At 40.5% G+C, this 25,598-nt stretch overlaps 1 protein-coding gene across 3 annotated transcripts; it reads left to right on the top strand.

Annotated features, from left to right (window-relative positions):
- The first annotated feature begins 1,284 nt into the window (after window positions 1-1,284).
- On the top strand, window positions 1,285-25,073 carry gripap1 (GRIP1 associated protein 1). 3 transcript variants are annotated; one of them, XM_086035076.1, is made up of 29 exons: window positions 1,285-1,537; window positions 2,031-2,097; window positions 2,167-2,228; window positions 2,362-2,388; window positions 4,088-4,195; window positions 4,274-4,436; window positions 5,825-5,976; window positions 6,069-6,102; window positions 7,122-7,288; window positions 7,464-7,511; window positions 7,580-7,611; window positions 8,529-8,576; window positions 8,650-8,749; window positions 8,840-8,917; window positions 9,104-9,196; window positions 9,570-9,704; window positions 10,409-10,504; window positions 12,613-12,723; window positions 12,920-13,021; window positions 13,086-13,199; window positions 14,142-14,219; window positions 15,057-15,152; window positions 15,597-15,653; window positions 17,957-18,056; window positions 18,981-19,111; window positions 19,187-19,303; window positions 20,874-20,967; window positions 22,095-22,267; window positions 23,762-25,073. In XM_086035076.1, exons 1-29 carry the CDS (start codon window positions 1,496-1,498, stop codon window positions 23,840-23,842), a joined length of 2,706 nt encoding a protein of 901 aa, XP_085891202.1. In that variant the 5' UTR covers window positions 1,285-1,495; the 3' UTR covers window positions 23,843-25,073. The 3 variants fall into 3 exon arrangements, with proteins under 3 accessions (XP_085891202.1, XP_085891211.1, XP_085891219.1); XM_086035093.1 differs by having other exon boundaries at window positions 1,287-1,537; window positions 7,218-7,288; XM_086035085.1 differs by lacking the exon at window positions 9,104-9,196.
- The last annotated feature ends 525 nt before the right edge of the window (window positions 25,074-25,598 follow it).

Genomic DNA, 25,598 nt, shown 5'->3' with positions numbered 1-25,598 from the left:
GGAACTTCAACTCATTTTGCACTGATCGTTGTGAAAACAGAAATCAGGGACTTGGCTGGTAAATGCCAAAAGCAGTTCCTCAAGGTGGCAAATGACTGAGTAATTGAAAAAAAGATATACACCATAAATACAGATACATGCATACAGACAATGGGGGGCTTTTCTCAGCAATTTTTAAGTGATATTTAAAAAAATGGTTAATTAGATCTATTAATTACAGTACAGTAAAATTACAATAATTAATTAATCCCTCAATTTTTTAATCTCTTGACAGCCCTATTTATTTTGTCAAAATAATTGACATTGGATAATTTCTTCTGAATTGACGTTGGATAATTTCCTGTGGGACACCCGATGATCTCTCACGGCGCACTAACGTGCCATGGCACACTGGTTGAGAATCACTGTTCTGCTGAAATACGATCGCTCTGTTCTCTTCTTCAATGTTAATATTTTTATCTCATTAGACTACCCTGCTAAAAAACAACAACCTGTGACTGCCCTGGAGTGTGTTCGTGTTGATTTAGCGAAATCAAAATAAGACCATGCCGGTCTATGCTGTTTTTTTAAATGGGTAGGCTGATTTTCAAATGATCTAAGTGATTTAATGTTAAGTATGTATCGTATCGTGTGTGCTCGTGTTGGAAGTTGCCCCGCTAGTAGCTGTTAAGATCAGCATGAAAACAAAACAAAACCATGCGGGTCTATATTGGTTTTAAAGATGGGTAGGCCGATTTCTAAACGATCCAAGCAGAAAAGTGATTTCAAGTCGAGCATGTGTCGAGTGTGTTGGTGTTGGTCTTGTGCCATCTTGGAAATTGTAAACACTCACATCACAAACCCAGCCGGACACAAACCTGTCATATGCCTCCATACTTTTATAATTCTGGAAGTCCTTCAATTCTCAGAATGGGTTTGGGTGTCTTAAGTGGCTATTATTTTGGAATAGTCCTGAATTAAATTGTACAGCTAACTGCACGATTCACATTCAAATGAGGACAAAACAGATGGCATTTTTGGTTTGCATTTTTGGGTGGCTGCAGGTGGATAATCTAAATTTACGTCTAATTTCATGAATTACGTGGATTACTTAAATATAATTTTTTTGCTTTTTTGTTTGTTTGTTTAAATATGCAGTGTAGTCCCCACTCTTGATGTCAAAAAGTTTTTGTGGCTCATAGTGTTTCGTACTGGGATTGGATTTTGCATGTTTTTCCACTGAAGGTGGCGCTACAGAGCCATTTTTTAATTACGCATGACAACTTTAAAATATCAAAATTTCGCCAATCCCGTTGAGTGTGTCAAGTGTGGTGAGTTTTAGTGTATGAAAAATAAACAATGACGTCACGCATGCTGGCAGGTGAATGTCTGGCTCGGAAAGAAGTCCGAGTGGGAGCTCTGTTCCCTGGTCGCTCATTCTTCCCATCTCTGCTGCTAGCTCGTCGGTCTCCCCTTAGCATTTGCTTAGCCTGGCGAGTTGCTGGCCTTCACCATCATGTCGCAAGCGCTTTCAGAGGAGGAGTTCCACCGTATGCAGGTAAGACTACACGTCGGCACGCCCGTGTCACGCCGCGCCGAGTTGTAGTCGACGCAGTTGACGTTGTCCTAAAGTCGCCAGGTGAATGTTTTGTACGCTAACCAATGTTAGCCCCTTGGGTGGCAAGACCCCTGTATAGTTAGCTTAGCCTAGCAATCGCGTGACACACGCAAGACTGCATTCATGTTGTTGTCATTGTTGTTATGTAGAAAGCAAAGTGTCTCATTCAACAAGCTGGCGTGCACGGTCAACACTGCTGTCTGTGCTAGCCGTGTCAGCGTCAACAAACATCCGCAGGACCAAAGCACTCAACCTCAGTCGTTTTAGAGTGCAGTCATATATAACATGCATTTCCATGTAATGTTTCTGATCAACGGTAGTGTTATAAGAATTGCAGGTGGGGTATTTCAAAAGGAATTGTACAACTTGCGCTGTAAAGTAGCTCGATGCTAATCACATGACTTGGCATGACGTGTTCGTTTGTGTGGCACAGGCTCAACTACTGGAGTTGAGGACACACAACTATCAGCTGTCAGATGAGCTGAGGAAGAACTCCGCTGGTGAACAAAACTCCTTCTGTTTTGTGCATATGACATGATGATGATGGTAATGCTCATGCTGTGTTTCAGAGCTGACCACCTTGCGTCAGAAAAATGTGGTGCTGGAAAGAGATTTTGTCAAAGCACAGAAGGTAACTGTTTATTTATCATTATTATTATTATTATTATTATTATTATTATTAATAGTAGTATTAGTATTATTCTTATTAATATTATACTATTATCATGAGTTATGTTTCATGTTTGGTGCTTTTCTGTCCGTAGGCTCTGAATAAAAGCAAAAGAGCCCAGGTGAGTGGTTCTCTTTCTTGTTACCATGGTTACCATTGCCCCCTCTAGTGGTTGACCCCTCTCACGACACTACCATATCAGAATGAACCTTTGGATTCAGAAAGTAGTAGACGCCCACGCAAAGAGGTTTGTAATTGCCTCTAGATGCTACAAGATGGCGGCAAAGCACATTATTTTTTTCAATTATTATTTTGGCCTGAGCACAAACTGGCAAATAGGTGAGTGTTTCAGTGATTTAAGGGAGGATAGGTAAAAAGTTGCACAACAATAGCGACACTAGTGTCACAACATTATTACACCAGGGGTGCAACACTGCAATACTACAATAGAAGTGCGTACCGCAACAATAGTATAAAAACACCACTACCACTATTACAGTTGACACAACAATACAGCAAAAGAACCATAACATATCAGTAGCACAACACTACTACAATAGTACCACAACCAGAGGTGGGCATTCCGTCAGACTGACGGACTGTAGGGATGTCACGATATCCAAATGTCATGATACGATAATATCACAATATAAACTTCACGATATGATAATTATCACAATATTGTGGGGAGGTTGACGATGTATAAAAAGCTCACAATTCTGTATAAAAGTTCACGATTTTGTAAAAAAAAAAAAAAAGGTCATATTAAAAAAACAAAAACATCACAATATTCTGTTGTTGTACATAATAACAATATTCACAAAGAAATAGGCTTGGCCAGTCATGTGCTCCTATTGGCGATTAGCGTAGGTCTTGGACATAGGTGGCATCAAATTAAACTGCACTAATAAACTAACCACCAGAGGGCGCTGGAACTGCACAAATGGAAAACAAGATTTGCTGCTATTAATATCATGACATGACGACGGCGATATATCGTGGCAATTTTAATATCGCAATATATTTTGCAGATATTGTGACATCCCTAACGGACTGTTCCATAAGTCTGTCACTGGCAGACGTCCCTTTTGCTGACAAATGACGAGACAGAGGACACTTGACAGACTAAGCACTGACGGAAGTGGATTTTCGTCTGTCATTGTAACCGTCACTTACTGCGTTTGTTAGCGTCAGTCCATCAGTGTCGGTCCATCATTCCGTCACTGACAAAAGCCCGTTTTGCTAACGTTTTTTTGGGGGAGGCGTGGGGAGGACGGACTTAACTGACGGACGGACTGACGATTTCAATTCGGTTCGTCATGAAAAATTATGGACCGACAATTGACGGGCGGGTACCCTGACCGCTGACGGATGATGAATGATGGACCTGCAAAATTTTGTAAAATGCCCACATCTGACCACAACAACAGCGGCACAACACTAATAGAACAGTAGCATAACAGTATCACAGCGCTACAGCAAAAATAGCACAACACAACACTAGCGCATAACACTAGTACAACAGGACCACAACACCACGATAACAGTAGCACTACACTAACACAACAGAAACACACTGCTTGCATTGTGTCACAAAATGTATGCAACAGTAGAACAACACTCTTACAACAACAGCACAACGGGTGCACAACACAACAGTAGCATGTACAATGTACCACGACACCACTATAACAGTAGCATAACGGTGCTACAATTTTGCTGTATTAGTTGAACTGCGATACTAGAACAGCAGCACCACATTTCCACACTCACTGGCCAATTAATTTGGTATCCCTGAAGTCAAAGTAACCCATCTGCAGGAAGTGGAAGCGCTGCTGAGCGAGAATGAGATGCTTCAGGGGAAACTTCACAGTCAGGAAGAAGACTTTCGACTGCAGAACAGCACGCTCATGGCGGAACTTTCCAAGGTATCGCCCTCGTCGACCGCAAACGGCTAAATGTCATTGGGTCTAGATTTGCCATTTCTGTTGTCTGGTCGTTTCCAGTTGTGTATGCAAATCGAGCAGCTGGAACAGGAAAACCAGCACTTCAAGGAAGAGGGCAGTGTCGCAGCTTCCCAGCCGAGCCCCAATGCCACCTCCAGTCCTGCTGATGAAGAGCTGCTGCGCCTCCAGGCTGAGAACACGACACTGCTGAAGAAAATGCGAGGTTTGTTTGTTGAGCCACATTTACGCACAGGGGACAAGGGTCTTCTCTTCGAAAGGGGACATGTTATGGAAATGTCTTGTATACAAATTCAGTGGTTGATCATCTTGCCCTATTGAAATGTAATTAATCCGTTCCATAGCCCCGCAAAAAACAATGTAATTTGAAAAATTGCACTCAACATATTCTACTGCAGTTGTCCCCAACCACTGGGCCGCAGACCGGTACCAGGCTGTGAACCATTTTGGACCAAGCTGCGGCGGCCCGCACAGATGATAGGGGGAAAAAAAACCTTACAGTACTTAAGGTTTATTTATTGTCCAAGGTTAAAAAAATATTTTATTTTGAAAAGTGACCTGATTCTCTCCAATACATCCATCTACAACTGACTCTTAACGCATGTCAAGTTTTCTCGCCGTCGCTCGTCGCTGCCTATAGGCCGGTCCGCCTCTGATTTTAATCAGGCTTCCATCAGCGATTCCGACTGCAAACTTCAATAGTGAACGGTTGCACTACATATTCTAAAATATTTTTTTACTAATATCATATCAATGTTAAAACAGTCAGTGGACTTATTTTTTTATGTGTTTTTACAACATTTAATATTTCTATATCAATCAATCAAATTTATTTATGTAGCACTTTTCATACAAAAAAAAATGCAACTCAAAGTGCTGTCCAATAAAACTGTCCAAAACACAACAGAAAAGGAAGACCCACTCCCACCCCAACAAACCCAAAGACATATGGACACATGAGGAAATTCTGTTATAAGGAAAGTTTGAACAATGCAAATATGATTCCTTACTAGAGAATACTTATATGTATATATATGTGTATATATATTTATATACATATGTGTATATGTATATATATATATGTGTATATGAATATATATATGTGTATATATGATAATGTGTGTGTGTGTATATATATATATATATATATATATATATATATATATACAGTATATGTGTATGTGTGTGTATATATATGTGTGTGTGTGTACATATATATGTATGTATGTATGTATGTGTATATATATATGTAAGTATGTATGTATATGTATGTATGTATATATGTATGTGTATATATGTATGTGTATATATGTATGTATGTGTGTGTATATGTGCATATATATGTGCATATATGTATATATATATATATATATATATATATATATCTGTGTGTGTGTGTATATGTATATATGTGCATATACATGTGTGTGTGTGTATATGTATATATGTGCATATACATGTGTGTGTGTGTGTATATGTATATATGTGCATATACATGTGTATATGTGTATATGTATATATGTACATATATGTATATGTATGTGTATTTATAATAAAAATATACATGAGGTGAGGTGTGTTGTTCCCCTCCAGCTCTTCAGGAGCACTGTAATGCAGAGCAGCCGAGATCAGCGCTTTCTCACGGCGACCAAAACGCTACCTCACAGCCAGACCAGTCAGCGGGCGCCAGTGGCTTGTCTGATGTTAGCGACAAAAGGGAGGAGCCCGCAACTAAAGAGGGCAATGTGAGTGAGCAGCAGGTGATTGGCAGATGCTGTCTGAGTCAACTTTCTTTCAAGTACCATGGAGACGGAATTTGTTTCTTTCCTTTTTGCAGAACAAAGCTCAGCTGGAACAAACACAGTTACATGGTGATTATTATCATTATTATTTCATTACACCCCGTGATAGTCACAAGTTATTAGACTGTACGTTGGCTAGAACTTGTAGGTTTATTCAAATCCACCAGAGTCATCAGTAGTTGTTGTATGACTTCAGACTGACATTGCTAACACTATCTTATATTGTTATTGTGGTCCTGCTACTCACAAAGAGTTCGGGTTATTTGGCTTTATTATACCACCGCCAGAACACCACTGCAACAGCACTATCACAACCACAAGTGAAGCCCTCACAAGGTAGCCACACTGTACATCTCGGCTGAAACATCCCAACCGTCGATGGTGTAAGTCGGTGGTGTCCAAAATACGGTCCGGGGGCCTTTTGCAGCCCGCCATCCATTTTGTCAGTGGCCCGCGGCCCATACTAAAAATGACATTTTTCATGTCCCACATGGCTTGTTTAAAAAATAAGAAGGTTGAGGAGGGCAGAGGTGCCACGACTATTAACTAATGATTTAACTAAAAACAATTTCTCTTCAAAATCCTGATGAATAAAGATAATTCAATTTTAGCAGCAAAAATTGTTTCTTCCGCATTCTGCTGTGTCAAGATCCAGTTTATGAACGTGTCACATTAATCATCTTCAAGTAACTGCTTTAAACAATGGTCAGCTTACTACAGTTCTATCTTGTTTTGTGCTCTGAATGGGATTCGGCAATTCAGGGTGGATCTTGTCTAGTGGGAGACAAGGCCGTTGACCACCCCCAAACCTTAAAACATATCTTATCTCCTTCAACAGAAAGCTGTTATTCAACAGTTTTTTCAAAATGACTACAAAATATAAACAATATGTAATTGCTTGCTTGACTGATTTTAGCGTGTTTAACAAATTAACGTTGAAGAATTTTAAAGTGGCCCTTGCATCCTTGCATTTTTATGAATGCGGCCCTCAGACGAAAAAGTTTGGATACCCCTGGTGTAAATGGTTTATTGTGTGTCTGGCACACTAACTGTCAGACTGCCCCTGCTGTGTGCGGCGCCCCCTTTAGGCCTGTCAGAGAAGAGCGTAGAGGAGATTGTAGCTAAGCACTCAGCGCTAGGCTGGTCGGCTGCTCTGTGTCCAATAACTCACTGCTTTGGAGCAGAGCTGGAGGTCGCCCTGAACACCCAGCAGGAGGAGAAGAGGCTGCTGAGGGAGCAAGTGCGCCACCTGGAGGTACACACACACACACACCCACCCAACACTAACCTGTCATTCAGCTGTCATTGACACACACCTGATGTTTACCTGTCAACATAAATCATCTTCTCATAATAAGTGCTTGCTCATGTGAGTAAACAATAGCGACTGTTGTCATGTGACTTCAAGTCTTTGTCCAATCGACGTGCAGGTGACCAAAGAGGCCGAACTCTCCAAACTGCAGGATGAATTGTCAAAGGTAAATGCTCACCAATGCGTCACCAATTCTTTGACTGATCCTGGATTGATGCAACATTTGTCTTTCAGCTGTCCGACAAGTTAAAGAAGAAACAGGAGAGGTGAGACGCCTTCATCACTTTTTGACCTATTTCGGTTGGTTTCATTAAAGGAGACATATTTTGCATTTCCTTTCTGTTCGGAGATGTCTTAAAAGGGAAGTCAACGCAAACATTTTTTTTTTCCACTAGTTGAAAGAGGGTATTCTGATAAATATTGCGTTTGTGGAATAAGTGTTCATCCCCTCGTTTTTAGCCATCTCTGGGGGCGGCCATGTTGTCTTCTGTCAACTGAAAATGACATCACAGCTGCTCACAACGACTAATCACGGCTCAGATTCAGAAAACAGGTCAGCCGTGATTGGTCGTCGTGAGCAGTTGTGATGTCATTTTCAGTCGAGAGAAGACAAAATGGCCGCCTCCCGTCATGGCTAAAAACGAGTGCATTTTGCTGCTTAACTCATATTCCACAAACGTAAAATTAATCAGAATGCCGTGTTTCAACTAGTGGGCCTGCTGGGAACATATTCTTGAAAAAAATATGTTTGGTTTGACTTCCGCTTTAACATGTGTGACATGCTTTTATGATGTCATTTTCAGTGACAAAGTGGCCACTCCCTGAGATGGCTAAACATGGGTGGATTTTGCAATATTTATCAAAATGCTGTGCTTAGACTAGTGAAGGCAATTAGAACATGTTATTGCAAAAAAAAAATCTGGGGTTGACTTCCGCTTTAAAAAAACAAAAGTGCGAACCAGCGCAAAGACGGCATGGATTATGGATTGTATTTCCACTGGTCGCGGCAGCTCTTCAACACCAAGCCATCAAATTGCACCTGTCAATTTGCGTGCATATCTGTGTATGAGGCGCATGCAGCGGCCAGAAAACTTTTTTTTTTTTTTTTTTTTTTTTTTTTACTTTTAATTGATTCTTGTATCTCTCATCTCACAGTTTCAAACGTTTTTGTTGCATGTTGCAGTTTCCAGCGTCTTCAGGCGGAGAAGGAGGTTCTGTACAACGATAGTAGGTCAGAGCAACACGGTCCACTGTGATGAGTCTGAGACACGCCCACTGTGAACTTGTGGCAAACTTGTCTACAGGACAAAGATTGAGGAGATCAATCAGAGGAAAGAGGAGGAGATGAAGTTGACCAACACAAGAATCCAGAAGCTTCAGTCGGATTTGGCGGCAGCCAATCAGGTCAGAGGGCAATGTTTGGCCGTCAACATGGTAATGATTGTAATCTTTGCCTGGCGAAGGGTAATACAAGATATTTTTCTTCTGTGGTAGGTTACAACAGAGTTGAGAGAGAGGTTTCAGACCAGCGACAAAGAACACCAGCTGGCTGTGAACGCTCTCAAAGATCAGGTCTGTTGACAAGTTTTGGCAAGTCCATCAGTGCCACAGCATTTCTTCTTCTGTTCAGCTGTTTCTACCATATGGGACGTTTGGCTGTTTTTCTTAATTCTCCTTACTACTATCTTCCCAACCCCCCTCATGTTCTCTGCCTTTGCCTCTATGCTGCTCTCTGCCGGTGATGCCCTGACACTGCAGGTAGCAAGTCAGAGTGCGGTGAGTCAGGAACAGGTGGACAACATCCTGCAGGAGAATGATGCTCTGAGGACTAATTTAGCTGCTCTAGAACAGGTAATCTACAAGGAGATCATGCAAAAAAAATACTTTAAAGTCTAGAGGGCTGGGTGATTGTTTTCTTTTTTTTTTTTTTTTTTTTAAATACAGCGAACCTTCGCTCGTAATTTATAAAAGAGGAGAAAAACAAAAAAAGACCATATTTCCCAGCCCGTGAAGATGATTAATGAAAATACTTTGTACACGTCCATACCTCGTTGGTGCTTTGCATGCTTTCAGCTTCACTTTCTGTCCTCCCGCCTCTGCTTCTTAAAAGTTCTTCTTGTGCTTTCGGTCTGCGAGGCTCAAAAAATATCCTCTAGACGTCACATCATTTTGTCAACCACAGAACAGAGACGAGCACGTTCTCAGGCCTAACCATTGGTTGCAGATTCAGACGAGTAAGATGCAGGAGGTCAACTTGCTGCGCGAGCAGCAGGAGGTGCAGGCGGCCGAACTGCAGCAGAGTCGCGCCGAGCAGGAAAAGCTTCTGGCACAGAGGGATGACCTGGACTCACAGCTGCAGGTGATCTTGATGACCTTCATTAGACTCCGACACTCGGGCCATCACCTCCTTTATTTTATCGCTTACGTTTAAAGCAGTGTTAAATTATGTTTGTAATTCATTCATCCCGTTGTCCAACCTGGGACCATCATAAAATTATAACTGTGCTGGCAAATGCATTTTATACAAAGTATTTTGGCGTAAATTTCAACTTTAACGGTGAAATCTGACATGCGCGGAAATTCGTGTTGCAGCGCCAGTGTAGGAACGGAACTCGTTCGTAAAATGAGGACTCCCGGTATTAAAAACACAAACACTCCTAGAGATAGTAGCAAAACTATCTTCTTCAGTCTTGCAATGGACTGACAAACCTTGAGGCGTTTACAGGTACTTTTGTGACCCTTTCCAGGTCCGTGCATGTTAGTAATTTTTTACTTGGTGGCCTTCCGAGAACTATTTTATTTGAGGCATGGTTGATATTGGGCAAAAGGTTTTGAGAATCGAAAACTTAAAACGGGTACGTTCGCTGTAACAACACCTCCAATCTCGTCACATTGGTCTAGGTTGGTTGACTTCTCCACTCAATTAGCTTTTGGTGAGCTGCGGTCATTAGCCAGGGGTTTGACATACAGACCACACTGCACCCAATCAACATATAAAAACACATTGTTTGTGTGCTATACAGGCCGTCTCCTTCCTTGTGTCTTTTACTTTCTCTCCTTCAGGAGTCAAGTTTTGCAAACAGGAAGTTGTTGGAGCAATTAACAGAAGAAGGACAAGAAAAGGAGAAGCTGCTCAGGGAGTTGGAAGAGAGCAAGAAGGTAGGTACACACACCATTCGATTTGAATACTGTACCAGATTAGTGTTGCACCAAGTAACTAGCGCATGTATCATACTGTGAATTTTTTAGCCGGCAAAAATTACACAATAACATAATTCCCAAATTGGGGGCAAAAAACGAAATCCGTGAAAGCGCTTCAACTAGTGACGCCCCCGGTTCATAGTGAAGGAGTTGGATAATCACAGTTTTATTGGGTCAAAATGTTGATGAAAGGTGGCTGTTGATGGGGTAAAAAAAAAAAAGCTCAGGCCCATCATCATGTGCCCACATGGCTAGTAGAGGGTCTGCAATGGCAAATTTGTCCCGTAGCCATGTTTGGAGCCTTCCTGTACCTGCACCAAAGGCCGGAGTCTCTGAAACTCTCTAAATACTTAGTACAGTTCCCAAATACCATGATAAATCAGTTAAAACCCCACCAACACAAAACATTAACAATATATGAACCCCAAAATTATTGCGTTATTTAAAAAAAATCACACTTTTAAAGGGTAAATATCTCTAAAAGTGCAGATTCTGATGGATGAGGTCAGAATACACGGACATAGCAATTTACAGGTCAATACCTACCTTAAAACAAAAGATGAGGGCCGCCAAATATGGTCCAAAATTTATTGTACAATTCCTGGATCCCAAAAGTGGGTGTGGCACTCAAACTTTGACGGGCCATAAGGTGAAAACCATTTGCGCTAGGAAGCTCAAACTTCTTTCATTTGACATGATAAGACACAAAAAGAATAAATATCAGGAAAATTGAAGTGTCTTCACTGGGGAGGGTGTGTGACTGGATGTGGAATAACCCGCATGTAAAAGCGAGTTGATCAGTCCTACCATATAACGATAGATTCTTGTACTTGAGTATTTGTCATATCGATTGTCGTGTACTCAACCTTTGTGGTTCATCTAAAAAACGGAGAGGATTATAACAAGAGTAAACAGTGACGTGACTCGCTTTAGGCACAAAACATGAGGTGCATTCAAAGACGGTGGGATATTTCAATCTCACACAGAAAAAAACCTCCTCACTGCAGTAAACGTTAAAAAAAAGCAAATATCCAAACAATGTGGGCTTTCTAACAATTTATAAAAGCTGACAGAAGAAAAAATGATGGGGTGAAATCACTTGCTCTTTTACTTGATTAGCATCAATGATCCATCTGCTTGCTTAATCAAATCACTGCGCTTCCGTCCTCCATTGTGCAAGTTTTCCCAGTATTAGTGGTTGGGATGTCAAACGTTAAAGGGGAAGTCAACCCAAATATATTTTTTTCATGGTCCCAGCAGGCCCACTAGTTGAAACACAGCATTCTGATAAATATTGCATTTGTGGAATAGGAGTTAAGCAGCAAAATCCACCCCTTTTTAGCCATCACTGTCGGCGGCCATTTTGTCACTTCTGTCGACTGAAAATTACATCACATATGCTCAGGGCTCAGCTAACGACCGATCATGGTTCAGCTTCAGAAAACAGGTGAGCTGTGAATGGTTGTTGCCTGAGCCCCGAGTAACTGTCATGTCATTTTCAGTCAACAGAAGTGACAATATGGCCGCCCCTTCCACACACGCAATATTAATCAGAATGCCTTGTTTCAACTAGCAAGCCTGCATAGAACATATTATTTGAAAAAAATATTTTGGGATTGACTTCCCCTTTAAATATTCTATGTGTGTTTATAACACCCATAAGCTGAAATAATAAACAACCCATTTTTGGTGCCCTAATATGTGTATGCATACTGTATATCAATAAAATTATCAGTTGTGAGTAAAAAAATGTTACATGTTTCGTATTCAAATGTTCTAAATGTTTAAAAATGTTCCTAATGTATTTTTATTTTATTTTATCAAATGTATTCTAATAACTATCCTGGTAGTATTTTTTTTTAATTAATACAAACAAAAAGAATATGAAGTTGTTTAGCTGTCAGTTATTATTCACTGCCTTTTACTGATATCTTATTTTTTTGCCGTGGTCTTGTTTCAGCACCGTTGTCAACGTATTTTATGCAGCTATAGTATCAAAGTCAAAATTTGGGCATTGTTACAACACTATACCAGAGAATATGATTGTGTACTATGATTGTATGCAGACGGCAGAGAAGAGGAAGGCCATGTTAGACACTATGGCCATTCAGCTAAACCAGGAGACGTCCAACCACAAGGAGGCGCTGTCGGACCTCAAGCTGCAGCATGAGAAGGAGGTGAGCGGACCAGTGCTGTTTTTGCATCCCATCACGTTCCTTACAGAATTCTTACACAGTACGGCTGAGACATTGAAAATGTGCTCCCCCAATGCAAATCATTGTAATACTTGAAGATATTTCTCACAAATTGAAGTTAGGGCTGATTTTTCCCCTCCTGTAGCCCCACTCTCCTTCCATATGTTGCGTCCTGCAGGTGCTTGGCGTGAGGGCGCGCTATGAGAAGGAACTTCGAGGTCTTCACGAGGAGAAAAATCGCTCAGAGGACGACATCCGGCAACAGCTCCGGGACGAGAAGGTGAACAAGAAGAAGAAGAAGAAGAGGATTTGACGGCAGTATAATTCAATATTTTGCGTTTTAGGCACGTAGCAAAGAGCTGGAGAGCCTTCAGACCAAAGTACAAGAACTTCTCAGTCAGCTGCAATCAATGGAAGAAACCAAAGGGTGGTTTGAACGACGGCTCAACGAGGCCCAGGTGGGTATTGAAGAGATGCAGTACAATATACAACTTTATTTATATATATATAGCGCATTTCACAACAGCTACAGCTGTAACAAAGCACTTTATCATACAACAACAAAATAGCCATAATACGACAAGTGAAAGCAATAAATGAACATAAAACACTATATATACATTAGTCACCGTAAAATAGCCGAACATTTGTCAGTCTCAGGTCGGATCAAGAGCCGGGGAATAGAAATGTGTCTTCAACCGTTTTTTAAAAATGGACAAAGAGGGGCCCTGCCTAACATTCAATGGAAGGTCCTTCCAAAGGGAAGGACCGGCAACAGAGAAAGCTCGATCCCCTCTGAGGCTCCGCTTGGTCCTCGGCACCTCAAGGCTCCGGGAAGGTGCGTAGGAGTGGAGGAGCTCGGAGAGGTACGCCAGGGCCGGGTCGATTAAAGACTTATAAACAGCATCTTAAAATCAACTGGGAGCCAGTGAAGGGAGGCCAGAATTGGTGTTATGTGCTCCATCTCCCGAGCTCCAGATTTAGGAGGCCAAAACCTCGTAAATCGCATTTTTGACAACTTCATATTTTTTTCCCAAAATCGATACTATTGGTCAGTTCACACGCGTGGGGGTTGTTTTTACTCTTTATCGACCAATCGAAAGTGTTATAAATGGCTTGCTCTCTTTCACGGTGCAAGGTAATGTTCGAACAAACTTGCCATTTTGGGGGTCTCCGGAGAAGTGACTATTTTCGAGGTACAAGCTTTTGGCCCGACGCCAGCGATATGTTTCAAGAATGTGGAAGGGTTAAACGATCCCTAAAAGTTTTTATATGCTCCGTATATCACAGAGTTCCACGTATTACGGGTGGGTTGAGAACATATCCTCTGCAATAAACAGGGGTTCACTGCATTAATTTGCACTGTGTGAATGTGTGTGTCGGTGTGTGTGTGAGAGCAGGAATACGCTGACAAGTTGACACTGGACCATCAGGAAGCTGTCAAAACTCTCCAGGACCAACACACACTTGATCTCCAGGTAACAGACAAAATGGGATGTGTTCTTTGCAGTGGTTAAAAAAAGGAGAACTCAGTCCTGTTTACATATGTATAAATAATGATATGAATGAATGCTTCAATATGATATATGATATAAATTATAAATGAGGTTGTGTTGTATAATGTTTATGGTGTGGAGATTACCGGAACAGTGAACATCCCTTCTGGGTAAATAAAGTATCTATGTCGCTATCTAGCGATCGACAGTATCTGAACTATCTTAACTGTCTATCTAGCTAGCTAGCGAGTTACACTATATAGAAATAGATTTAAGTGAATTAGGAAGAAAATCTGTTCAGGTGTAAAATGTAAAAAAAAAAAAAAAAAAAAAAAGCACAATAAGTTAAAACTAACACGATTGCCTGCCCGCCCGTCCAAGTCAATCTTTATTTATCTAACAATTGTGAGAAGGTCCTTCTCACTTCTGCCAGATAGTGATGTAACAGTGTGGCAATTTTACATAATACCACTCCCAAACTGTGAAAATACAATCCATGCTGTCCTTTTGGCTGATTGTGTGCGCTTTCCAATTACGCTTTTTTAGACTAGAGGTACAGATAGTTAGGATTTTTTTTTTTTTTCACTGCCACTGATGGCTTTAGATGTCCAAGATCCAAGTGGGCTGGCAGTAAATGAGTTCAATAAAATCATTTCGAAACTGCGTTTTGCATTTGTTTACTTGTTGTGTCTTTACAAATGATTAGAATTGTCTTAATTATTTGAAAATTGGAAGTGTGATCGATATACAAATCAGGAAGGGGGCAAATACTTTGTCACGGCACTGTATAATGTATGTTGTCATGCATGCGTGTCTCAGGCTAAGCAAGCCGAGGCAGAGGCGGTCCACGGCCAGCTGTTAGAAGTCCATAATCAGCGAGACGAACAGCGCGGCGTCATCACAAAACTCAAACAGGTCAGCATCAGCGGGCTGTATGCACATTACGTATATCCATATTGCACTATATTTTATCCCTACTGATTTTTATTTGTTTTTTTTTGTTCCAGTGTATACATTGTAGCTTAATTGTTGTATCGTGAAATTGTCATTGAGAAAACAGCAGGACATAATCGTTTTTTTTTTGTTTTTTTTCTAATTATCTATTTATTTTTTATTATATATATATATATATATATATATATGTATATATATATATTTTTTTTTTAATGTTTTGCTTTGAATGTTTTAAAGCACTTTGAGTTGCATTTTTATGTATGAAAAGTGCTATATAAATAAAAATGTGATTGATTGATTGATAATCGTACTGAATCGGCGATCGTCACATTGCAAAGTAGCGCGCTTTCATTGAAAATACAACTCAAACTTTTTTACCCGAGAATTCGTCTTCTGTTTCCGCAGGAGATCAAAGACACAGTGGATGGACAGAGGATTTTAGAGAAGAAAGGAAGTGCAGCGGTGAGCGTTTTTTGTTAGTGTGAGCCCGTGCGCGTTTGTGTGCGTGATAAGACGGATTAGAGAATCCGGTAGCGTCACAACAAAAAAAAAGACTTCACAATATTTGTATATTCGTGCTTTTGTTTGGACTGTTATGACAGAGGTATTCACAGTGCTTCACTTTGACCGCGTTTCATGTCAACGTCTTATTCCAAAAATTGAAGACTTACATTATTTACTCAAAATTGTTCTCTGTACAAAACAACAAAAAAAAAAAGAAATCACATGTACACAAGTATTCACCGCCTTTTGCCACGAAACTCAACATTTCAGCTCAGGCGCGTCATCACTGTTCATCCCTGAGAGGCTCATACAGCTTAATTGTAGTCCACCTGTGATAAATCCAGTTGCTTGGACATGATTTGGAAAAGCACACACCTCTCTGTAGAATCCCCCCACGGCTGACAGTTCATGTCAGAGCGCAAACCGAGCAGGAAGTCAAAGGATTTGTCTTTAGCCCTCCGAGACGGGCTTGTCTCAAGGCACAAATCTGGGGCAAGGGTGCAGAAAAAAAATGGAAGAAGTTCCCAACCAGCAGGACTCTTCCTCGCGCTGGCTGCCCGTCCGTCTCAACTGAGCAATCGAGGGAGAAGAGCAGAGTGTGAAATGACCGTGGGAATGTGCGGTGCGCCGTGGCAACTCCTTGGCTAGTGTATAAAAATGTGTATTTATACATTTAGATTTACACACATACCCTGTAAGCTTTGTCAAGAGAGCTATTGTGTATTTTGAATTGGAAAATTCTATTTAATTATGCATGATTGCAATAGCAGCTGGGAAACGTGTTAGTAATGTGGAGAAGGCATTTTGCGATGTGACATGCATGGTGCACATTAGACATACTCAGATGAACAATTAACATGCAGTTGCTTACAATTGGGCGCATGGATATAAAAGGGAGGCCAAGTGAGCAGTGGCGTGCGAAGGAAGGACACGATGCCCGCGGCGAATGCGTGATCAATCTTATGATGCCCCTTCAACAAGCACACTGAACACGCCGTAACTATCGCCGGCAGACGGTGCAATGAAATATTTTCAACGGTGTTGATGGAGTGGATTCCCGGACCATGTTTTGAATTCAAACCTCCGCGGTCACAAACTGTTGCCCCTTCAGTGTGGCAAAAATGATAACTCCGCTTTGTCTCCAAGCGTCTCCGGCACGTATTTTGTTGAATTCCTTTTTTTTTTTTTCCTTTGTGACTCATGGCTTGATAATGCGATTATCAGATCACGCAAGCATGATCATTCCCACCGACAGGACCCCTTTATAGTTGTGTATTTATATGGAGGCGTGGAGAGAGAGAGGAGTTTGGTATTCGAGCTATTCCGCATGTATGGAAGCAATGTGCTTCATGTGTACGCAGATTCATGCTTTGGGATTTTTTTTGGGGGGTCTTTGTACATGAGACCCCAGCTACAGAGGGCTCAGGACCTCAGACTTGGGTGAAGGTTTCACTTCCAACAGGACAAGACCCTTAAGCACATGTCCAAGACAATCAAGTAGTGGCTCCAGGACAACTCTGAACGTCCTTTAACGGACCAGCTGGAGCCCGGACTTGAATCCGATTGACCATCTCTGGAGGGATCGGAAAATGGCCAATGCACCGATGCGCCCTATTCAACATGACTGCTCTTGAGAGGAATGGGCGAAACTGCCCAAAGATGGGTGTGCCAAGGTTGTGACATTATATTTAAAAAGACTTGAGGCTGTAATTACTGCCAAAGGCGCATCAACAAAATATTGGGCAAAGGTGTGTGAATACTTAATTCATTCACATGTGATGTCTTTTATTTCTAATACATTTGGAAAAATAAACAAATGATAAATGTCCATGTTGTCATTATGGGCTGTTTTGTGAATAATTTTGAGGGGGGGAAAAAAATATTGATTGTATTTTGGGATGGGTCTGTAACGTAACAAAATGTGAAAAAAAGTGAAATGCTGCGAACACTTTCTGGATGCACTGTAAAGATATTACGGTAATTGTGTGTGTGCTTGATTTTTATTTATTTTTTCACAAATCCATACTATTGGCACGTTGGCTCTTATTTTTATACATTATTATCAAATTCAAAGTGTTGAAAATAGCTCGAGAAGAATTCAAATAACTCTTTTGGACGTTTATTGTGGGGGTCGGCAGAAGTGCAGACTTTGATGTGCACGACCGGCGGCGGGTAAAAAAACAAGTGAGAGAAAGCCTCGAGTGTTACAGCAAAAAAGTCAATATTTGAAGATTGATATCTTTGTATGTGTGTGATTACAGTTGAAGGACTTAAAGAGACAGTTGCAACTGGAAAGGAAGCGAGCAGACAAACTGCAGGAGAGACTTCAAGAAATCCTAACCAACAGCAAGAGCAGAACAGGTACCGATCCGTGAATTCAAGCTGCAATTTAGTGTTGACCGGTCAAGTTGGTGTTGGTCATTTTCATTTTGGGGAGTTGTGTTTCGGGACATATAAAATATGTCCTTTTTCGCCAGAGTATAATGGTTTGTAAAAACTGGTGCGTTTTCAGTAGGGATGCTCCGATCAGGTTTTATGACACCGATACCGATCATGCATGAGAGGGATCGGCCGATACCGATTCCGATCGCATGAACATCTGTATATTTTTCCATTTATTTATGGTGACTGCTATTATGCCATATTATCCAGAAAAAAACCCCCAGCCATATTATTGCTGTAATTTTGACAAAAATCTATACATATTTTCAAAAGCATGAAGAAATGCAAAAACCGTTGCTGGCACAACACAATTACTCAGTCACAAAGATAACTGAAATTTTTTAATTCACCAGCTTTTAGTAACACAGTTTTTCCCAGATCAGAATAATCAGCAGTCTCAAAAGACTTAATTATGCAAAAAGTCAAATAAATAACATGCCACCTAAACATTGCATGGTTCAGAATCTAATCAAAGTAGAAAAAATAGCCACATGCAGGCTCCTGAGCTGCGGGTGATCGGATGTTCTGATCGGCAATAAAAGGCTTTGACCGAACGTTCCCATCACGTGTCATTTTTCACGAAAATCGACCGATCATGATCGGTGCCCGATCGATCGGAACATCCCTAGTTTTCAGGCATGTTGAAGTACTCCAAAAATGAAGGATACAGTAAAAACGGGCTTCCGTTACTGTTTCCGACTACGAACTTTGACCGACTATAACTAGAACCCCCCCAGGACCCCCCCCCCCCTCATTTGGGTTGACAATAATACCAACCAAAGTTTGATCCTTTGCAATGAAGCCAATTAGCGACCAGAAAGCGGTGCCTTCCTCTTCCCGCAGGTCTCGAGGAGCTGGTCTTGTCTGAGATCAACAGTCCCAGTCGCACTCAGCCGACAGGAGACTCGTCCTCCGTCTCGTCCTTCTCCTACCGAGACATGATTAAGGAGAGCCAGAGCGGCGGTCAGAACAAGGTCGCTGGCGCTGGCCCGACTCGTGTTTGGTGGCGTAGGTGAGACGCGTGTGTGACTGTCCATACTTGTTACCAGTCGGGAGGAGGAAGTCCCCAGTGTCAGCGCGCAGCCGAGCTGTCCGACGACGAGCTGGGTGAACTGTTCCAGAGGCTCGCTGAGGTCCAGCAGGAGAAGTGGATGCTGGAGGAGAAGGTCAGTTCCACTATTAACGTACTGAATACATGTAGACCGCGCATGTTGTGAGTTGGCCCATTGCTGGGATATGTGAGTCCGTCCACAACAGTGCATGTGGCTGATTCGACCTGTAAACTCATGCAAGTCAATGGACCAAACTTGGACACCCCTGGTCTAGTCCAAGGTGAAGGATCTAGTCCTGAGCGAGGTTCATGTCCCAATGGAAGGTTTTAGGCTCAAGGGAAGGTACAAATACCAGTCCCAAAAGAAAATTCTAGTTTCCAGGAAAGTTTCATGTCCTGAGAGATTTTTTTTTTTTTAGTCCAAGTGAAGATTCTGGTCCTAAGATAAATTCTTGTTTCTAGGGAAACTCTTCAAGAGACTCTCTGGTCTTGAATGGTTTAATTAGTGTTGTTCCGTGACTGATATCGGCAAGTATCCCGATACCGCATTAAATTGTTGCTATCGCATTGGCAAGTACTAACAAATGAAGCACCGATGTTATCTGTTAGTTATCGATACTGGTATCATTCTTTCTTGTCTCAAGGGAAACTCTTCAAGAGACTCTCTGGTCTTGAATGGTTTAATTAGTGTTGTTCCGTGACTGATATCGGCAAGTATCCCGATACCGCATTAAATTGTTGCTATCGCATTGGCAAGTACTAACAAATGAAGCACCGATGTTATCTGTTAGTTATCGATACTGGTATCATTCTTTCTTGTCTCAAGGGAAACTCTTCAAGTGACGCTCTGGTCTTGAATGTTTTAATAAGTGTTGTTCCGTGACTGATATCGGCAAGTATCCCGATACCGCATAAAAATGTTGCTATCGCATTGGCAAGTACTAACGAATGAAGCACCGATGTTATCTGTTAGTTATCGATGCTGGTATCATTCTTTGAACGCAGCGCGCATATTTGAGAGCCGTACGCGGAAGGAAAATAGACGATAGCCTTATCCAAATTAACATTCATGTGAATCTCTAGCCCATGTCTCACTCTCACCAGCACGAAGAGCTATGAAAATAGGCTGTTTATTCAACACGTTTTCTGTGTATATATTACTACAGATACGTCACCAGTGATGATTTAAATATGAATAATTTTACATCCAAGTGAGTATGCGATCCTTTAGAATTACAAGAAAAAGATTTCGATTTTTGAAACGGAGAGGTATCGGCATCGGCCGATACCGCGCAGCCAGGTAGTGGAATCGATATTGGGGCCAAGAAGTGGTATCGGAACAACACTAGTTTTAATCATGAGATAAGGTTCTTATATCAAGAAAAGATTTGAATCCCAAGGGAAGGTTTTAGTCCGGAAATGAGGCTCTTGTATCAAGAGAGGTTTTTAATTCCGAGGAGGAGGAGGTTATAGTCTCAAATGAAGGTTCTTGTCCCAAGAGAAGGATGTATACCTGCTGGAATTGTAGTAGTCTCGAGAAAATCGTCTCCCATTGCTCCGTTCAACCACATCCAATATGGTGTCATGGTACAAATCTGCTTGTAGACTATAACTAAAGCTGAATTAAAGTATCTTGTCAAAATGAACACTGGCTGTCACGTGATGACCGTGGACGTTATCGGCAGGTCAAACATCTGGAGGTGAGCTGCTCGTCCATGGCAGAGGACATCTGCAGGAAGAGCGCCATCATCGAGACTTACGTCATGGACAGCCGCATAGGTGACCATAGGCTGACACGTAGGCAATAATAGCTCAAATGCCTAGGAAAAATGGTTCATTTTAATATTTAAATTGCATTTGTAATGAATTATAATGGACCAGTTCATTATTGAACTAAATAATGAATGATTTAAAACGATTTATTGGAATAGTCAAATAACTGACCAAATGTTTTTATTTAATATATAGCAATTATCAAATTATTGACTAATGTATTATTTTACCTCGTATTTTTATTTATAAAAATCAAATCAACCAATTATTTTATCGGAAAGGTAATAAGATGACGTTTTTTAAGTATTTTTTTTTAATTTTTTTTGTTCATTTAATCATTTAACAGCAAAACTTGTTAAATGTTGTTATTTGACTAATAATTTTTATTACTGTATATCATTTACAAAAGGTCAATGCACTTATCTAATCAAATAGAAATGGTTTAAATGTATTAAAATGTATTTTGGAAAATGTATTTACAATAGGTCAATTAACCAATTATTTTTTAAAAGATAAATGGTGTAAAGATGTTTATCTTAATATATTAATTGTTTACAAAAATCAACTAACCGACAAAATAAAAATGTGTATTCTACTTATTCTTTATTACAACCAGTCACCGTTAATCAACTAGTTATATAATATAATATAATAAATAAAATGGTGTAACATTATTTGTTGTACTATTTATATCGTATTACTTACTATGAATCAACCATTTAATATTTCATTGTCGTACTATTTTTTTTTTTTTACGATAATTCCATAATTTGGTAAAAAAAAAGTACTACAAATGGTGCAAAATTGCATGTTAACTATTCTTTTTATTGCAGTATTTATCATAATTCAGTCAACCAATTGTTCAATCAAATAAAAATGGTGTAAAATTAATTAATTTTAGTAATATTTGTTTTATTTGCAGTAAATCAAGTCACCGTTGAATTCTTAAAAAATGGTTACTTTGTTTTTTCTTTATTTTTTTTATATTTGACCTATTTACCATAAATCAATGAACCAATTATGTAGTCAAGTAAATAAAAACGCTGTGCAGGGTCGGGCCGCCTCGTATTTAGAATGTCAAAGATGATTGCTGTTGTGTCCTGGCCGCGTGTCTCCTTCCTGGCTGCGTTCAGACGTGTCAGGCGGCGGCGCGGGCACTCACGGAGCTTCTCAGGTGGACCGAGGAGGTCTGGGTTCCGTCCTGAGGGACTTGGTCAAGTCTGGGGACGAGAACCTGCGCGAGATGAACAAGAAGCTGCAGAACATGTTGGAGGAGCAGCTGACCAAGAACATGCACCTTCACAAGGTAAAATCCAACACATTCAACTTCCGCGTCAACAGCAGTCGACGGTACGCCCGCGAGAACCCGCGAGATCGATGATTCTCAAAGTGTGATACGGGAAAGGATCACTGGTGGAGAAGCCATTGTGTTGCAAACTCGTTTTGCGAAAACGCGACGGATTAAAGCAAAGTAGCAAAAGCACAAGAAGTTTGATCTTATTTGCTATTAAACATTTATTTCGGGACAATTTTAATCAAACTTTTACATCTTTCACGTTTCCAGTGTAGTACGGTTGAGCTGCATTTAACTTTTAAGGACTACTTTTCCATTGAATCTTCTGGAACGGTTTTAAAACATTTCATTTGTTTATCCTCGAAATGCAATACATGTTAATGAATTCATTATTTAAGTACATTTTTTAAAATGTACTTTACATTTAAGGACTGCATATGCATTTATTCAAGAATTTTTGTTTTGCAACCTCAAGTATTATTAAGTGCAATGCATTTCAATTGAATCATGATTATTTTGTATTTTTATTTCCTTAACTTTAAGCAAAGTGTTAATCTTCAAATCGCACATGATAGTACAGTGGCGTCAACATTTTTTGTTTGTTTGTATTTTTATTTGTTTGAAATCCTGGTCAGTCACTATTTTGACTTTTCATGTTGAGTGTTTCACTTTCAAGTGCAGTACAGTTCAGTTGTATTTTTTTTGTGTTAACTTTTAAGAACTACATTTGCATTTACACTTTAAGATGGTTTATTTGTAATGCATTAATTTTGTTTTTGTTTTTTTTAAAGGGGAAGGAAATCAAGTCAAAAAAATGTTCTCAACAATATGTTCTATGCAGCCCTACTAGTCTAAACACGGTATTCCGATTAATATTGCATTTGCAATATGATTTAAGCAGTACCCGTATTTATTCATCTCGGGGCGGCCATTTTACCGCTTGATGTCGACCGAAAATGACATAGACGACGACAACGGCCAGTCACGGCTCAGCTTGCAAAGTCAAACTCTTGCCAAACTTACAAAACAATTCATATTCCACAAGTGAAATATTAATCAGAATGCCGTGTTTAGACTAGAGGGCCGTATAGAACGTATTATGGCAAAGAAAAAAATGGACTTCACTTCCACTTTAAAGATTTATGTGCGATCCATTTTAATTGAATCATTATGCAAGAATGGCTTTTTTTTTTTTTAAAGAAGAAAAAATATAACATTTAAGCACAGTGTTAATGTTCATCTTTGTATAATTCTACAGCAGCTTACAATAATGTTACACTATTTAGGAATAAAATCTCTGTAGGCCTGCTCTATTTTATTTTAATGTTGGTCATTATGATGGTACTTGGAGTGTTTTTGAGGTGATATAAAGAAAAAGAAATCACTGTGCTTTCTCGTCCACATATTGGACTGAGTCGCACATCTTTGATAGGGACTCTGCTGTCACCCCACGACCCCCAGTGGACAAAAAAACAGAAGACTTTTGTCTGTCTGCCTGTCTTCCAGGACCTGGAGGTTTTATCCCAGGAATTAGTCCGGCTCAGTAAAGAACCAGCTCCTGACGGCAGTTCAGCTGGCTCCGGTTGAGACTACTTCCTGAATCTTCCGTCCATTTCCAAAAAATATCCTATTCACTTCAGATGGAATACCAGGCTAGACTATCGCCTGGGACAGACTTCTTGAAACCAGAACGTTCTTTAGGCCAGTGATTCCCAACCAGTGGGCCGGGGCACATTAGTGTGCCGTGAGAGATCTTAAGGTGTGCTGCAGGAAATTATCACGTTTCACTTAATTGGTCAGAAAAATATTTATTTATCGCAAATAATCCGTCTTTCTTCATCTATCTATGCTAGTGGCAGAGAGAATAAGTAAATGATCATCTAATATAAGTTGACACGTGTCTCAACCTTTGGTGACATTTTTGTTTGGTGGTGTGCCGTGAGATTTTTTTGAACTCAATATATGTGCCTTGGCTCAATAAAGCTTGGGAATCACTGATTTAGGCCATCCGGCCTATGTTTAAACGATGGAATGTCTCCATCCATCCATCCAACGCATGCAGGGAACGGACATGTTCAGCTCATCGTTGTTCTTAACGAATGTACTGTAATTAAATCATGCAAAACTCAAATGCTTAGGTTCCACTTGAGCCTGGCTACAACCTGACGACCTCCATTGCAAATCGCCACTGACTTCCATTGTACAGAGCCCCTCCTTCTCCCCCCCTACAGTATATGAAAAAGAAAAATCCCTACCTGAGGTATCTGGTGTCTACGGTCATATCAGTTCATGCCTTCATGTTATGTTGGGCTGTGTCTACGCCCTGGCCATGGGCCAGATGATCCTACATGACATGGAATGTCTTTTTGTTTGTGGCTGCAACTATTTGCCCGAGCATGTGTTGCAGTTTTTTTTTTTTTTTACTTCTAATCAAAGCTTATATGAATGTGAGTGTAGTATGAATATATATTGAAAAGAACAGTTTTTCTCTTTTCTTTTTATTGTTATTATTTGTCTTTGTTTTGAAACTGTTCAATATGACACCTGTAAATGGAATTGACTTCATCGTTGTTGGGCTCGGTCTATGTCCTGCTTACTGTATCAGATCTTATTTATAAAAGAAACCGAGTGTTTGCTATGCCTTCACTCTTAAGCACTACATGGCCCTAAACTCTTTCCTCGACTTGTCACAGACCCCCATTGGCTTCCGTTTTTGGGGCTCCCGGGATCCCGTCTATGTTCTCGGCCTCGGAAAGAAAGTGATTCGAGGAAAAAGATGATTTCTATCACAAAGCAAAATAAAGTGAGTGAAAAATCACATTTGCACCGTTGCGTCATTGGTTACACTAAGATGCAAATGAACCTTTTTGAGGGACATGGTGTAATTCTTGGTATCCAGCAGTCCTGGCTAGAGTTGGCGAAATGGCCCTAAAGATCCTGTAAAGTGAGTTCAGAGGTATTTTGTTTTTGAATGCATCCTGATTTTTTTTGGGGGTGTGGTTAAAACACCGTGCGACGTCACATTCGTACCCCTGAGAGTAGGCGGTCGAGTGAGATCGAGAGGCAAAATAGTCGCTTGGTCCGTTCTGTGTTCATAACAAATGGTACGGAACACCTGTGCTGTTTTTACGGTAGCTCTAAGTCTAATCGGTCAACTTGAGATAAGAACCCTTATTTTGTGATAGCGGCAGTGAGTCTAAACCGGAGGGGAAAAAATGAAGTTGTGTGAAAGTCGACGAGCACAATGGATATCAAATCCTCGAAGGGACTACGTCACACAATCAGCATATAAGGATTTATTCTGATGACTTTATATCGGGGACTTTTTTTTTTTTCATGTGCA

This window comes from Filicampus tigris, chromosome 1, assembly GCF_054856515.1.
Source record: "Filicampus tigris isolate MCC_2025a chromosome 1, RoL_Ftig_1.0, whole genome shotgun sequence".
In the NCBI taxonomy this organism is placed as follows: Eukaryota; Metazoa; Chordata; class Actinopteri; order Syngnathiformes; family Syngnathidae; genus Filicampus; species Filicampus tigris.
The sequence above is the reverse complement of the archived record's forward strand: the minus strand, read 5'-3'. Positions and strand labels throughout refer to the sequence as shown.

What these genes read in the sequence shown, in the direction of transcription:
- gripap1 (XM_086035076.1), top strand. Translation starts at nt 1,496, where the DNA reads ATGTCGCAAGCGCTTTCAGAGGAGGAGTTCCACCGTATGCAG. An exon ending in AGGAGTTCCACCGTATGCAG is followed by an intron (nt 1,538 to 2,030) that starts GTAAGACTACAC and finishes TGTGTGGCACAG; the next exon opens with GCTCAACTACTGGAGTTGAG. An exon ending in AGAACATGCACCTTCACAAG is followed by an intron (nt 22,268 to 23,761) that starts GTAAAATCCAAC and finishes CCTGTCTTCCAG; the next exon opens with GACCTGGAGGTTTTATCCCA.